Consider the following 15,725-nt stretch of genomic DNA (forward strand, 5'->3'; position numbering starts at 1 on the left):
CGGTGCAGGAAGTTGTGTTTCCTCCTTGATCTCCGTCAGCCGAACTGATGGATTGCAGAAGCCTCTTCAGCCTTTTAATGAGGCTACAACACAAAACTCAAAGCTGAGCGCTCCTCTCCTGCAAAGCTGCAGAGACGTTGACGAGAGAAAACAATGAAAATGAGGAAATTGACCCTGAGTGTTTGCTCAGGCCAAAGTATTTCTACCAAAAGCGGGGTCATGTCAACTGACCGGGATCACGACCGCTGACATGACAAACACACAGACACACACAGCAGATCGTTGGCTGGAACGCTGACACGCAACCAGCTGTTTTACAAGAGTTAAACCTTGCTTTAGAAACATGAGCCGTTATCATACAAACGGACTAATAGCACAAACTACTGAATGCTTTAGTTAAGTTTGAGAGAGCAGTTAATGTGCAAGAACGCTAAATGAATTCACTGCATGATGTTGCATGATGTTTCCCCGAATAATGCTCAATGGCCAATTCATTCATTCATTCATTCAATTAAACTTAATCTCTGGTTTAGGATTATGAAAAAAACATTTTATATTATATTATATTTGTTTTATATATTGTGCATTTTTCTTATTATTCTATTTTTGTATATTGTATTGCTTAACTGTATGTATAAATGCTGCAGTGAAAAAATGTCCCCTTCACAGGATAAATAAAGTATCTCTAGTATATCTATCCATCCATCCATCCATGCATCTATTCATCCAGCCATGCATCTATCCATCTATCCATCCCTCCATAAACCAGACTGCAAGATCCTCAAACATGTAATTATTCGTCTTCTTTTACTTCTTCGTTGCCTCAACAAGTCGACCCACTCAGTGTAATTATATAGTGAGTTGCACTTTTATATATTGACAATAATGTACTGCTGTTGCAATTTGTATCAACATGTCTTGGATTGACGCTTGAAGAACATACCTCTACATTAAGACGTAACCTCAAGTTCAGGTTCGTCACGATTCATCCACACATGCAAGAAGCACTGAGGTGCAAAAACCAGCAAAACACACATCAACACAGCAACACACCAACACACCATCTCATCAACACATCGACACATCAACACACCAACACACCAACACATCAACACACCAACACACCAACACAGCAACACATCAACACACCAACTCATCAACACATCAACACACCAACACATCAACTCATCAACACACCAACACATCAACACACCAACTCATCAACACACCAACTCAACACATCAACACACCAACACATCAACACACCAACACATCAACACACCAACTCAACACATCAACACAGCAACACATCAACACAGCAACTCATCAACACATCAACACACCAACACACCAACACATCAACACATCAACACACCAACACAGCAACACACCAACACAGCAACACAGCAACACACCAACACACCAACACATCAACACATCAACACACCAACACATCAACACACCAACACAACACACCAACACATCAACACACCAACTCATCAACACATCAACACAGCAACACAGCAACACACCAACTCATCAACACATCAACACACCAACACACCAACACACCAACACATCAACACATCAACACACCAACACATCAACACATCAACACACCAACTCATCAACACAGCAACACAGCAACACACCAACACACCAACACATCAACACACCAACTTATCAACACATCAACACAGCAACACAGCAACACACCAACACATCAACACACCAACTCAACACATAAACACATCAACACACCAACACACCAACTCATCAACCCACCAACACATCAACACACCAACTCAACACACCAACTCATCAACACATCAACACATCAACACGTCAACACACCAACACGTAGAGAGCATGGAAGAAGTGCAAGTGGATAATAAAATGTTCCGCTGCGTCAGCATCAACACACTTTTCACACTTGGACAAGTGGAGCTTTTTTTCTCAGATGCACATTCTGGACTTTAAAACTTTGCTCAAAAGAGCAGCGCGAGGCGAGGTGGGGGGCGTTTCTGAAAAGGGGACGTGGCCCCCGGCTCCTCAGCCGAGGCCCCAGGGTCAGAGCGGAGAGCCACAGGAGTAATTACTGAGAGACTGATTGCTCACAGGACCTTCCAACAGCCCGTGGTTAACTGGAAGGAGCTGAGGGGGAGGACGCTTCAACTGCACCGGTGTGACGGATGACTTGGACATCGGGGTGATTCAGGGCATGCATGCCATATTTATACACGTGACGGGGAGGAGGAGGAAGGACGGACGAGAAATGATGGCGAGGCGAGAGCGCACGACCCTCAAAACATGGTATTAATTCATTTTGTAAAAAATTATTTGTGCCGTCAGAGGTGGTCACCTCCTCTCAGATATTCATAACAAGAAATGCAAATTTTTTAAGAGCAGATGTAAATCTGTTCCGAATCGATAGTTAAAAATTGGGGAGTGACACTCTTCAAACAAGTGAGAGACGAGTTCTCCTTGAAACAGATTTGAACCCTTTTCACTGACAGGGAGCGGGAGGAATGTGTGCTGGTGGCCAGCAGAGCATTGCAGGGTGCCAGCTTCTTCCTCAGGGGGGGTCATCCGAGACCCCTTTGGGGACCGTGTGGACGCTTCGGCCTGCTACCTGAAGCCAACCGTTCTGTGCCGTCCATGCGCCCGGTTGATTTAGCTCCCTGTTACGCCCCCTGATTTAACTCTGCCTCTTAGATCCTCTTTCAGATCTGGCGCACCTGGAGCAGCGCCACCTGAGAGGCAGCAGACAATCAGTGGGCTGGATATATAGACGCCCAGATCCAGTGCTTGCTCTCTCTCTTCCTCTTTGAGCTGCGAGCAGTCGGACCTGGGATTGTATGGTGCCTGAGTGCAGGCTACATAGTGGTGTAACGGACCATACATCAGAGTGTGAAATAAAGTTTTACTGACGAGATATCGGCCGAGATTCAATAAAAATGTGGAATCAGGGCATTTATGCTTTTCTATTTGTCGATCCTTGTTAGTGTTTCACTGTGAACAACAAGTCCGTGTTGAAATTGACGGGAGAAGCGCCGACTAGCGTTAGCAGCACGCTAATGGATAACCGCTAACGGACAGAGGTTCCCATTGAGTCACGTGATAAAATTTAGTTTTTGATGAGAGGCTTGCATAAACACAGTTGTTTGAGTGAAATGGTTTCACAGCAACAAAAATAGAGACTTATGAGATGTTTACAAGCTCTCATCTTATGACGCATCATTAAAAACGTCTAATCTTTAACTTTTAATCCATAAAAATCTTTTCCTTATCATTTGAATTATGTATTTTTATGAAGGAAAAACCCCACTAAAGATGAAGATAACAAAGTAAAAGGGGAACGAATACCCTGGAGCTTCGTGGAGCAGCTGCTGTAACTCAACCAGAGTCCTCGGTGTCGGCCAATAGGAAGCATCGTTTGGTATCGGCAGTAAAAGAAAGCGTGAATGGTGGATCTCCAAAAGTTGTATTTGCTCCCTTTTTTCTCACGTCCATGTTGTTGTTCAGCGTTACAGGAACCAGCTCTGCACAAGAACCGGCCCGATAGCCATTCTCCCACTCGACTTCATCCGGAAAACCCCAAACGCAGGCTCAGAATTAAGCGTTTACATTCGCTGCTGAACAACAACAACAACAACAACAACAACCACAAACCAGACACAATGCTGGAACCGGACCATTCAGGACAGCCCAGCCGAGCCACAACAGATATCAGACGGCAAGTGAAGCGGAGTAGAACCCGTGAGCTTGTGACGGGCAAAGAGAGGCCGCGTTTCATTCAGTGCATTTTCTGTGCACGGTATCTGTGCACGGCGGACCGGACCGTGCCGCCACGCTGACTCACCTCTGACGGTTTCTTGTGCTGGTGGCGGACCCATGTGCTGCTGGTGCCCGTGTTCTTGGACGACCGGGACCACGACGTCACCTGACCTGCAGAAATAAAATAAATAAATAAATAAATAAATATATATATATATATATATATATATCCTCAAACATGTAATTATTCGTCTTCTTTTACTTCTTCGTTGCCTCAACAAGTCGACCCACTCAGTGTAATTATATAGTGAGTTGCACTTTTATATATTGACAATAATGTACTGCTGTTGCAATTTGTATCAACATGTCTTGGATTGACGCTTGAAGAACATACCTCTACATTAAGACGTAACCTCAAGTTCAGGTTCGTCACGATTCATCCACACATGCAAGAAGCCCTGAGGTGCAAAAACCAGCAAAACACACATCAACACAGCAACACACCAACATATCAACACAGCAACACACCAACACATCAACACACCAACACAACAACACACCAACACACCGACACATCCACACATCAACACACCAACTCAACACACCAACACACCAACCCATCAACACACCGACACATCCACACATCAACACACCGACACATCAACACACCAACTCATCAACACGTCAACACACCAACACGCCAACACACCAACACACCAACTCAACACATCAACACATCAACACACCAACACACCAACTCAACTCATCAACACATCAACACACCAACACGCCAACACACCAACACACCAACTCAACACATCAACACACCAACACACCAACTCAACTCATCAACACATCAACACACCAACACGCCAACACACCAACACACCAACTCAACACATCAACACACCAACACACCAACTCAACTCATCAACACATCAACACACCAACACACCAACACACCAACACACCAACTCAACACATCAACACATCAACACACCAACACACCAACTCAACTCATCAACACATCAACACACCAACACGCCAACACACCAACACACCAACACACCAACTCAACACATCAACACATCAACACACCAACACACCAACTCAACACATCAACACACCAACACATCAACACAGCAACACACCGACACATCCACTCATCAACACACCAACACATCAACACACCAACACACCAACTCAACACATCAACACACCAACACATCAACACACCAACACATCAACTCATTAACACACCAACACATCAACTCATTAACACACCAACACACCAACACATCAACACACCAACACACCAACACACCAACACACCGACACATCCACACATCAACACACCAACACATCAACACACCGACACACCGACACACCGACACATCCACACATCAACACACCAACACACCGACACATCAACACACCAACTCAACACACCAACACACCGACACACCAACACACCAACACACCAACTCAACACACCAACACACCGACACACCAACTCATCAACACACCAACACACCAACTCAACACATCAACACACCAACACACCAACTCAACACATCAACACACCAACACACCAACTCAACACATCAACACACCAACACACCAACACACCAACTCATCAACACATCAAAACATCAACACATCAACACACCAACTCAACACACCAACACACCAACTCAACACATCAACACACCAACACACCAACACACCAACTCAACACATCAACACACCAACACACCAACTCAACACATCAACACACCAACTCATCAACACACCCACACATCAACACACCAACTCAACACACCAACACACCGACACACCAACTCATCAACACACCAACACACCAACTCAACACATCAACACACCAACACACCAACTCAACACATCAACACACCAACACACCAACACACCAACTCATCAACACATCAAAACATCAACACATCAACACACCAACACAACACACCAACACACCAACTCAACACATCAACACATCAACACACCAACTCATCAACACACCAACACACCAACACACCAACTCAACACATCAACACACCAACTCATCAACACACCCACACATCAACACACCAACTCAACACACCAACACACCGACACACCAACTCATCAACACACCAACACACCAACTCAACACATCAACACACCAACACACCAACTCAACACATCAACACACCAACACACCAACACACCAACTCATCAACACATCAAAACATCAACACATCAACACACCAACACAACACACCAACACACCAACTCAACACATCAACACATCAACACACCAACTCATCAACACACCAACACACCAACACACCAACTCAACACATCAACACACCAACACATCAACACGTAGAGAGCATGGAAGAAGTGCCTGCAGAAATAAATATATATATATATATATATATATATATATATATATATATATAAATAAAACCATGCTCAGTGGAAGTAAGATTCATTAACAAAAAAAATCTTAAACTCCCACTATCTAAGATCTTAAAGTCCCACTATCTGAAATCTTAAACTCCCACTATCTGAAATCTTAAAATCCCACTATCTGAGATCCATAACTCCTACTATCTGAGATCTTAAACTTCCACTAGTTTCCACTAAAGACTAGCGTGCAACGAAGTTATAAAGAGAAACTTAATCTGTCTTTGATTTGTCAAGAATGTTTGTGTGTTTTCACAGCGTGCCTTGAAATTAACTACAAAGAAACTTTATTGTACCGCTGGAGAGATTTGTTCTCCAGGGCCCTATTCTTCGTAGCTGGTTTACTGAGTTAGCTGGATAATTTTCAGGATAAGATGACGCAGGTCAGGCTTTTCGGTTCTTCGAAGCAAGTTTAGAAAAATCACCATAGCAACACATCGAAATCCCTTAACCTGCTCCAGAGCAGGTTTAGTGAAATTCACTGGATAAGCTGGCCACTCCCGCCGGACGAAAAAGGCAGCTCTCTTCCTCATTGATGAAGGAGCGATATTAGTTATATTAGTTTTATAGGGAGAGAGTTCTTTCAGATCGCCAAGATCTATTCTCACACCATGACTTCCTGTACGCGGCGCTATAGATTCTACCGACAAGAATCATTTATTTACGAGAGCTTCTCGAGACTATCAGAAACTTTATGGATGTGTTGAAAGCACTCATAATCATATGACCGTGTTATAGTACACCAGACATATCATTATTGTATACATATTCAAACTCCCAGTTATATGGTAATCTACACATGCATGTATATATAGATATATGATACATACACGCATACAGTAAATATATCCTCCTATATCCTCCATCCTAAGTATGTATTAATTCGCCAGCAGGCACATTTAAATAAATATAATCTGATTGATTTGGGTGATGAGACACTTCAAATTAGCCGATACATTTTCCCAACACTTACGCATTTAACTTAAAATTTTACGATGCTTATGTGACTCTAGCCCGCAAAGCAGACCAGCGCAGGCACCGTTATGCTGCATTCACAAACAGGAAGTGTTGCGAATATTCGCTACGCTTTGGATGTGAACGCAACATTAGACTTTGCCATGATTATGGACTTAAATTCATCATATGTAGTCGTGATCATCTCCTGCTCCTCCACAGAGAAAAGAGACGCTCTTTCTCAGAGTTTATTTGCCATTGTAGCGTTTGAAGATCATGCAATCTGTATTCGACTCCTCCCCCTTTTGAAGAGGAGCATGCACACGCATTTATCTAGATGACTGATGTCTGGTTAGAATGAATGAGACTGTTTGAGGGCGGGTCAACCTTTGAAGAACCGGGAAAGCCTGATGTCAATCATCTCGCTAATTTAAGATGGATAATAGGACATTTGATTGACTTTGTTGAACCACATACGAAGAATACCCCCCAGAAGTGTTCACAATACAAAATTATCCGTAAAAAGCAGCTCATCAACGTCACAAAATAAATAAATAAAAAGTTGCTAAATGAGCATGTGATGAGAGTTCAAGGCCTTAGTGAGTCACACCGATGGAGGCCGAACACTTCAGAGCAGCACTGAAAGGAAGCAGCCAAACACTGATGGCAGCTCTACCGCTGAGTAAGGCCTTTAACTGAAGTCGACTGATGATGATCTATTAAGAGGTTTAATAAGTAATGACAGTATAAATAGCATCTTGTTAAGCAGTTAGTCCACTGTGGTCCTTTACAACCTCATTAATACACAACTTAATGCCAATTAACCCGCCGCTGGAGCCGATATCCCACCCACCGCTTCAATCAGCTGCCCTGTGTGTTTGTGTGTGTGTGTGTGTGTGTGTGTGTGTGTGTGTGTGTGGTTGGGGGAGGGGAGGACGTGTGATTGGTCACAGGGCCCGTGTGACCATTAACATGCGCTGTGATTGGTCAGTGTGCCAGCATGACTTCTGTCAACACAACAGAAAGTTCCTTGCTGCCAGGATTAAGAAGAGTTCATGCTAAAACATAAGAGAAGTTATGTTTAGTGTTTTACATGTTTTAACACTTAATGGCTGAAGAAGGGGAGACCTGGACTTAGTGGGGGATTTACTTCATGCCTTTCTCATGGAGTGTTGGGCATGTTTTGGCATTGACGATCCTCACTGAAGCACACAGATGAACTGAACAACCACGTCATTGAACTGGGGGGTATTCTTCGTACCTGGCTAAACAAAGTCAAGCAAATGTCCTAATCTCCAGCTTAAATTAGCGAGATGATTGACATCAGGCTATCTGGGTTTCTTCACGGATGATCCGCGCTGAAACGGTCTCGTTAATTCTAGCCAGACGTCAGTCATCTGGATAAATGCACGCGCCTGCTCCTCTTCAGAAGGGATAATAATGGAGCACTGACACCACGATGTTCTAACAGTACAATGGCAAATAAACTCAGAGGAACCTCTTTTTATTTCTCTACTGAGAAGCAGGAGATGATCATGAACGCATATGTGGAAGTCAATACCGTAGTCATTCACAGCAAACGCGTTGCGAATATTCCAACGTTTTTGCAACATTGTTGCCGTGAACGCAACTTTAACAGCGCCCCGGCTGCGAGACATAAGCGTCGCAAATATATGAACTCTCATCACATGCTCAGTTAACAACTTTTTATTTATTTATTTTGTGACGTTGATGAGCTGCTTTTTACGGATAATTTTGTATTGTGAACACTTCTGGGGGGTATTCTTCGTATGTGGTTCAACAAAGTCGATCAAATGTCCTATTATCCATCTTAAATTAGCGAGATGATTGACATCAGGCTTTCCCGGTTCTTCAAAGGTTGACCCGCCCTCAAACAGTCTCATTCATTCTAACCAGACATCAGTCATCTAGATAAATGCGTGTGCATGCTCCTCTTCAAAAGGGGGAGGAGTCGAATACAGATAGCATGATCTTCAAACGCTACAATGGCAAATGAACTCTGAGAAAGAGCGTCTCTTTTCTCCGTGGAGGAGCAGGAGATGATCACGACTACATATGATGAATTTAAATCCATAATCATGGCAAAGTCTAATGGTGCGTTCACATCCAAAGCGTAGCGAATATTCGCAACACTTCCTGTTTGTGAATGCAGCTTAACGGTGCCTGCGCTGGTCTGCTTTGCGGGCTAGAGTCACATAAGCGTTGCAAAATATCAAGTTAAATGCGTCAGTGTTGAGAAAATGTATCGGCTAATTTGAAGTGTCTCATCACCCAAATCAATCAGATTATATTTACGAATAAGTATATACTTATGAGGATATATGTACTGTCTGCACGTATGAATCATGTACTATCTATGTGTATATGAGTTTGAATATGTGTATGGGTGGATTAGTATGTATGTATTATTCATAATCAGAAATTCAATCAATTGAAGCAGTGAAAATAAATTGTGTGTGATTCTCTGTATTCTCATCACGATCACCTTAATCATGTTCTACAATAATGATATGTATGGTGTACTAATAACACTGTCATATAATTATGAGTGCTTTCAACACATCCATAAGTTTCTTAAGAACTAAATAAACTTAAGAACAGCGCGGCATGCAGCGGCTGATAGTCTGTGTCTGAGACGGGCGATCAGCTGCGCCTGTGGTGATCAATGTCCGCGGCTCGAGAAGCTCTCGTAAATAAATTATTTCTTGCCGGCAAAATCTATATCGCCGCGTACAGGAAGTCATGATGAGGTAAAGGATGGATCCTGGCGATCTGGAATAACTCTCTCCCTATAAAACTAATATAACTAATATCGCTCCTTCATCAATGAGGAAGTGAGCTGCCTTTTTTTGTCCGGTGGGAGTGTCCAGCTTAAGTGTCCACCTGCCCGGGAGCAGGTTTAAATTTTTGGATGTGTTGCTATGGTGATTAATCTAAACTTGCTTCGAGAAACCGAGAACGTCTGACCTACGTCATCTTATCCTGACAATTAGCCCGCTAACTCAGTAAGCCAGGTACGAGAAATAGGGCCCTGTGTTAACGAGAGGCGGATAGACTTTGTCTTTATTAATAAGTGGACAGCATTGGGTGAGTGCACAGCTTTTTCAGCTTTTTTAGTTTGTTTGTTTTTTGCCCCCGCTTGGCTCTCCGTTGGCTCCCACTTCCATAGAGCTAACCTAGCTCGCGCTGCTAGCTCGCGAGGTTGGGAGTGCTCGCTGCTAGACTTGTTTTCCAGAGAGAGGGCAAGCTCAAATAGTGGCACCGGCAGGTGCCGCAGGAGCGAAGGCAGGTGCCGCGGTGCCGGAAGTCCCTCTACGAGCTGCCAATGCTTTAGAGGCAGCATTTCCGGTGGCACGTCTCAGGTGGCGGGGCACTTACGAGTTGCCACTCATGCCACTAGTTTTTGAGGCAGCTGCCTGTGTTTGAGAGAGTGGTGCCGCAACTTGCTTTAGGTCCTGGAGTGAAGCTTGTTGAGAGGTTTTCACGGGGTTCTACTGTTGTTTGGCGTAGGCTACGGCCCACAGTAGCCTGTTCTATTGTTCCCGTAATAAACACACTATAAGCCATTTAACGTCTCGTAGCTTTCCTGACCCAGGGTCGCTACAGTATATATAATATGTGACAATACATTAAGGTCCTGGAAGGTATATATAATATATGACAACACATTAAGATCTCGGAAGGTATGCCTGTTGGTAGTTGTAAAAATAATAATGAAGAATAAATCAGGGAAACCTTGCAAATGAATGCAAATACCACATGATGGAAATGCTACTTCTAGGGAGTACAACATTGACGACTGACATCCTTAAACTATGCATCTGGGCATCTCACCAGATGCCACAAATAGGTTGTTTTCTTTGTATTTGATTATTGTTTATTCAAGTGTAAAAATATTGCACATGGATTTATATAAATGTAAAAATATATGGAAGTAAATTGTTCTGTTATTATGACATCCATTTAATTTAGGGTTAAGAAACCCATATTACTCAAGATCAAACTTAAAACAGAAGAAAATAACAAAGACAAAGATTACATGCACGTTATTATGGGGCAGTGGTTCTGAACTGCTTAAGCTAATATTAAATAAATAAAAAGGTTGTGAATGAAGTGAACTATCACAAATAGTCCGGCGTGTAAACTCATGCAAGTAAAGCATGTTGTGAACGCAGTATTGAGGAGTGTGAGTACGGCACTATGCTGCATTAAAAAATTCCTTCAAAATAAAAGACCTGTGACGGGTCTAACACAAGTCTACGAGGTGCGCCACGATTTAAAAACTAGTGGCAACTGCTCAAATGTCCATCCCTTTATGGCCACCATGTACCCATCCTCTGATGGCTACTTCCAGCAGGATAATGCACCATGTCACAAAGCTCGAATCATTTCTAATTGGTTTCTTGAACATGACAATGAGTTCACTGTACTAAAATGGCCCCCACAGTCACCAGATCTCAACCCAATAGAGCATCTTTGGGATGTGGTGGAACGGGAGCTTCGTGCCCTCGATGTGCATCCCACAAATCTCCATCAACTGCAAGATGCTATCCTATCAATATGGGCCAACATTTCTAAAGAATGCTTTCAGCACCTTGTTGAATCAATGGCACGTAGAATTAAGGCAGTTCTGAAGGCGAAAGGGGGTAAAACACGGTTTGGTGTTCCTAATAATCCTTTACGTGAGTGTATATATATATATATATATATCATTTTCATCTGTCCGCCGCGAAGAAGGCTGTCATTCAAAATTACATCACACTGGCATAATGGAGAACACAGATTTGCCAATACTGTGTATTATAGCACATTGTGACCGTGTATGTAAGTGTGTGTGCGTGTGTGTGTGTGTGTGTGTGTGTGTGTGTGTGTGTGTGTGTGTGTGTGTGTGTGTACGTGTGTGTCTGTGTGTGTGTGTGTGTGTGTGTGTGTGTGTCTCTGCTGCCTCCCACTCAACATATTTCCCTCGCCACCAGAGCCGTGTTGCCACCGTGCTAATTTTACTTGTGACGTCCAAACAACAGCGCCCGGGGCCGAGCTGCTGTCAGGCTCGTCTTCCAAATTACAGACTCCCTCTCCCTGCACAGACACACATACGCACACATAATTCACACACACATGTATACTGTATATAGAGCTGCTAACACATCCACGTATTTGCCACATATGCACGCTCATTGTCACCCACACCCACAGATATTTCCTACCATCACACACATTTTGCCCACAAACACACACACACACACGAGAGAGACACACACACACTTTCACTGCCACAGCATGACTAGAAAAATGGGGTGAATTGATCCTTCCTCAAAGACCCGCCCCCTCCCTGCTGCTACAAGCTGTAAGCTGTCAGTGCTACGTTACCATGGAGCCCACACTGTCACTAACTGCCCTCCCCGAAGAAACGTTATCTAAGAGAGAGAGTGTGTGTGTGTGTGTGTGTGTGTGTGTGTGTGTTTTCAGAGAGAAGCCGACAGAAGGGACGGTGACGGGTCAACCGATCGTCCAAAGTGTTGTTGTCAAAGTGTAATAACCTGACGGAGTGTGTGGTGTGTGTGTTTGTGTGGAGGACAGAGAGGGGGACCCTCTAAACTGGGAGAGCTACTGCACTTTCACATCAAAACCACCACAACCAGAAGAGGCGCGTCCAGATGTTCTGTGAGCGTGCGGCCATTGTCTTCAATTCCAACACACCTGAACCCCACGGGGAGCGACAAAGTAACCTGGGCGACCTCTGTTGTGCAACAATGCCTCGTTAACACACATTATGTTGTTTGTTCTCTTCATTCGTCACGGATCTGTGTATGTGGATATAATCGATGACCCTGTGTGCCAATCTGCTGGCCATTTTTGTACTTGAATGTGTGTGTGTGTCTGTTACAGGTTAAATCCACGCGGCCCGGACGAGGCAGCTACACCGCATCATCACAGTGAGCCTGAGCGCAGCGGGAGGTTTCCATCATCAGCCGTGTGCTAATTAAAAGCCCCGCTTGGTGCACGGCAGGCAGACATCATGGGCATCCTTCAATTAGAAACCCGATCACCCTGCAGTCAACACATGCAACTGGAGCCCTCGCAGCCTGCACTGGAAGCTAACGGCTAACAGCTAACAGCTTACAAGGCAAGGCGTTAGCTTGACTTTATTATTTATTTTTTTAGCTTCTGGCCAATGAAGTTTAAGCAACTGTTTCAAAGAAAACATGCTTTTCAATCCCACAGGTGGGTTTTGGGGTTCAAAGGGTTCATGTATTTTGTGCACATTCACTCTGTGTCTGATTTAAAGTGTAAATCTCATCTACGCTATCTTCTTGTTGTTAACCCGATCACCCTGCAGTCAACAAATGCAGCTGGAGGCCTCGCCGCCTGCACTGGAAGCTAACGACTAACGGCTAATTACAAAGCGAAGGGGTGGCTGAAAGAAGAAAAAAACCTGCCTGTTAAACCGGCTGTAAAGTGATTTACACACAGACCTGTGAGGACCCCCCCGAAACCCGGTTCCAAACAGCAACCGGCTTTGGATGAGTAGAACCCAAACTCTGGGGTTTGATCACTCTTGTATAAATTAAAGAAGGACGATGAAGTCCCTTTGCGTTGGTTTCCTTTGCTACCCGGGCAAAAACTAAGCCTATTAAAAGGAGTGAAAATCTCTGAAGATATCTTAAAATATCTATCAATTCAGCAGGAAGACACAAAACCAAAAGTGAGGTAGACTCACAATTCGATGCATTTATTTTTCCCTGTCTGAGCCGGTGTGACGTGTCGGAGGAATAGCCACATAAATGTATTCGCTTGTTATTGTGAGATGCATACCAGATGCAGAATGCCAGTAATTAGTCACGCTACTGCCGAAGAGAAAGCCAAGAAGAATGACATTTAAAAATGGAATCAAAATGACTAAGTCCTCCTCTTTTACAACCGGCTGTGAGAGCCCAGCGTGCTTGTGAGACTGTTTGTGTTTTGTTTTTTCAGCAGAAAGCTGCCATTGTCGGCAACGTGTCGGACAGGCCAGATGTTCCCATCATGCAGCGTGTCTCGTCACGGCGCTCCGGCTCCAACGGCGTTCGTAAAGAAATATCCAGCCGGCTAATCTTTACATGCAGACAGACTCTGGAACCGGTCTGTCGTGTGTCTCAGTGGTTGGTTAAGTCTATCGATATCAAACTGTGTCCGTCAGCTGCAGCCCGTTAAGAAGAAGGAGAAGAAGAGGATGAAGATGAAGAGGATGAGGATGATGAAGAGGATGAAGAAGAAGAGAATGAAGAGAATGAAGAAGAAGAAGAAGAAGAAGAGTATGGAGAAGAAGAAGAACAACAACAAAGTTGAACTAACACTTTTTTTGTTACAATTCAACAGATGCGATGTTTGTTCATGATTATTGCTACGCTTTATTATAAGACTTATTATAAGACTTATTATAACTTTATTATAAGAGTTATTATAACTTTATTGTAAGACTTATTATAACTTTATTATAAGACTCTGTTTTTGGGCCAATGGCGTCTCACGTTTCTCTCTTTGGATTTATTTTCTCTGCCATGTTTACGTCCTGCAGCAGCTCGATCACGGCCCAAAGGAAAACAGAAAACAGTGTAATGTATATATGCAACATATGTTAATATATATCAGTGGCGGGCCGTCCGCTTTCGACCTAGGCCTTCATTGACGATTTTTTTGCACTATTACGTGCATGGAGGGAGGTCACACGGGGTGTGTGGACCGACCTGCGGAGCTATTTTAACCACTTTAACCATGAGAAGAAAAAAGGTGCATTATTTAATTTTAATTGTTTAACCATAGTGTTACACCCAGACCTTCTGGGTAGTTTGTTGTTCACTGTCTGTTTTTGTTGTGTTGTCTGTCAGTCACCTTGTCTCTCGTTCCAGACTCCTCCCTCCTCCCTCCTCGTGTGCCGCCCTCCTGTGTGATTGCAAGCCCCGCCCTCATTGTTTCCACCTGTGTCTCATTCCCCTGTGTATTTAGTCTGTGTCAACTCCCTGTGCCAGTTTGTCTTTTGATGTCTGTACTAAACTTTGTCTTTGAAAGCAACTACCTCGCCTTGTGGGTCCTGCTCATCGTGGTCCTGTTCCGTAACACATAGGTCTCTCATCACAAGTTAAACAACCATGTGGTTGCGGAGATAATTAAGGTGCCGTTTTATTTGGGGGTCAGAAAATGAGTCTCTCACTCACTCACTCACTAACTCACTCACTCACTCTCACTCTCTCACTTACTGTCGGTGGTGTCTGAGTCATTGCTGCTTGTGGAGTATTTTCTCCTCTTCTTTTCGCTCTCCATCTGTCAGGGTGGCAGGAAGGGAGGGTGGGAGGAGAGAGGGAGAGAAAACAACAGGTGAGAAGATGGTCACTATGAAAACACACGTGTTAATGAAATAACGCTCCGATGGCACCAATCTGCCGGCTCCATCGGCGTCACATTAGTGCCTCCGGACTTCACGGCGACACAGTAAAGTGTTCTCATCAAGCCTCAGCGCTGTGTTCGAGTCA

General features: G+C 43.9%; 1 protein-coding gene across 1 annotated transcript in view; it reads right to left on the reverse strand.

Annotated features, from left to right (window-relative positions):
- The window catches only part of jade2 (jade family PHD finger 2), a gene marked incomplete at both ends in the record, with an annotated part of 131,284 nt that extends 115,768 nt beyond the window's left edge, over nt 1-15,516 (reverse strand). The window contains 2 exon segments of the mRNA XM_079237798.1: nt 3,863-3,948; nt 15,453-15,516. Of these exon segments, the coding sequence (XP_079093924.1) occupies nt 3,863-3,948; nt 15,453-15,516 (150 nt within the window).
- Nucleotides 15,517-15,725: the final 209 nt, after the last annotated feature.

The sequence above is a fragment of the Taurulus bubalis genome, assembly GCF_910589615.1.
Source record: "Taurulus bubalis genome assembly, chromosome: 2".
In the NCBI taxonomy this organism is placed as follows: Eukaryota; Metazoa; Chordata; class Actinopteri; order Perciformes; family Cottidae; genus Taurulus; species Taurulus bubalis.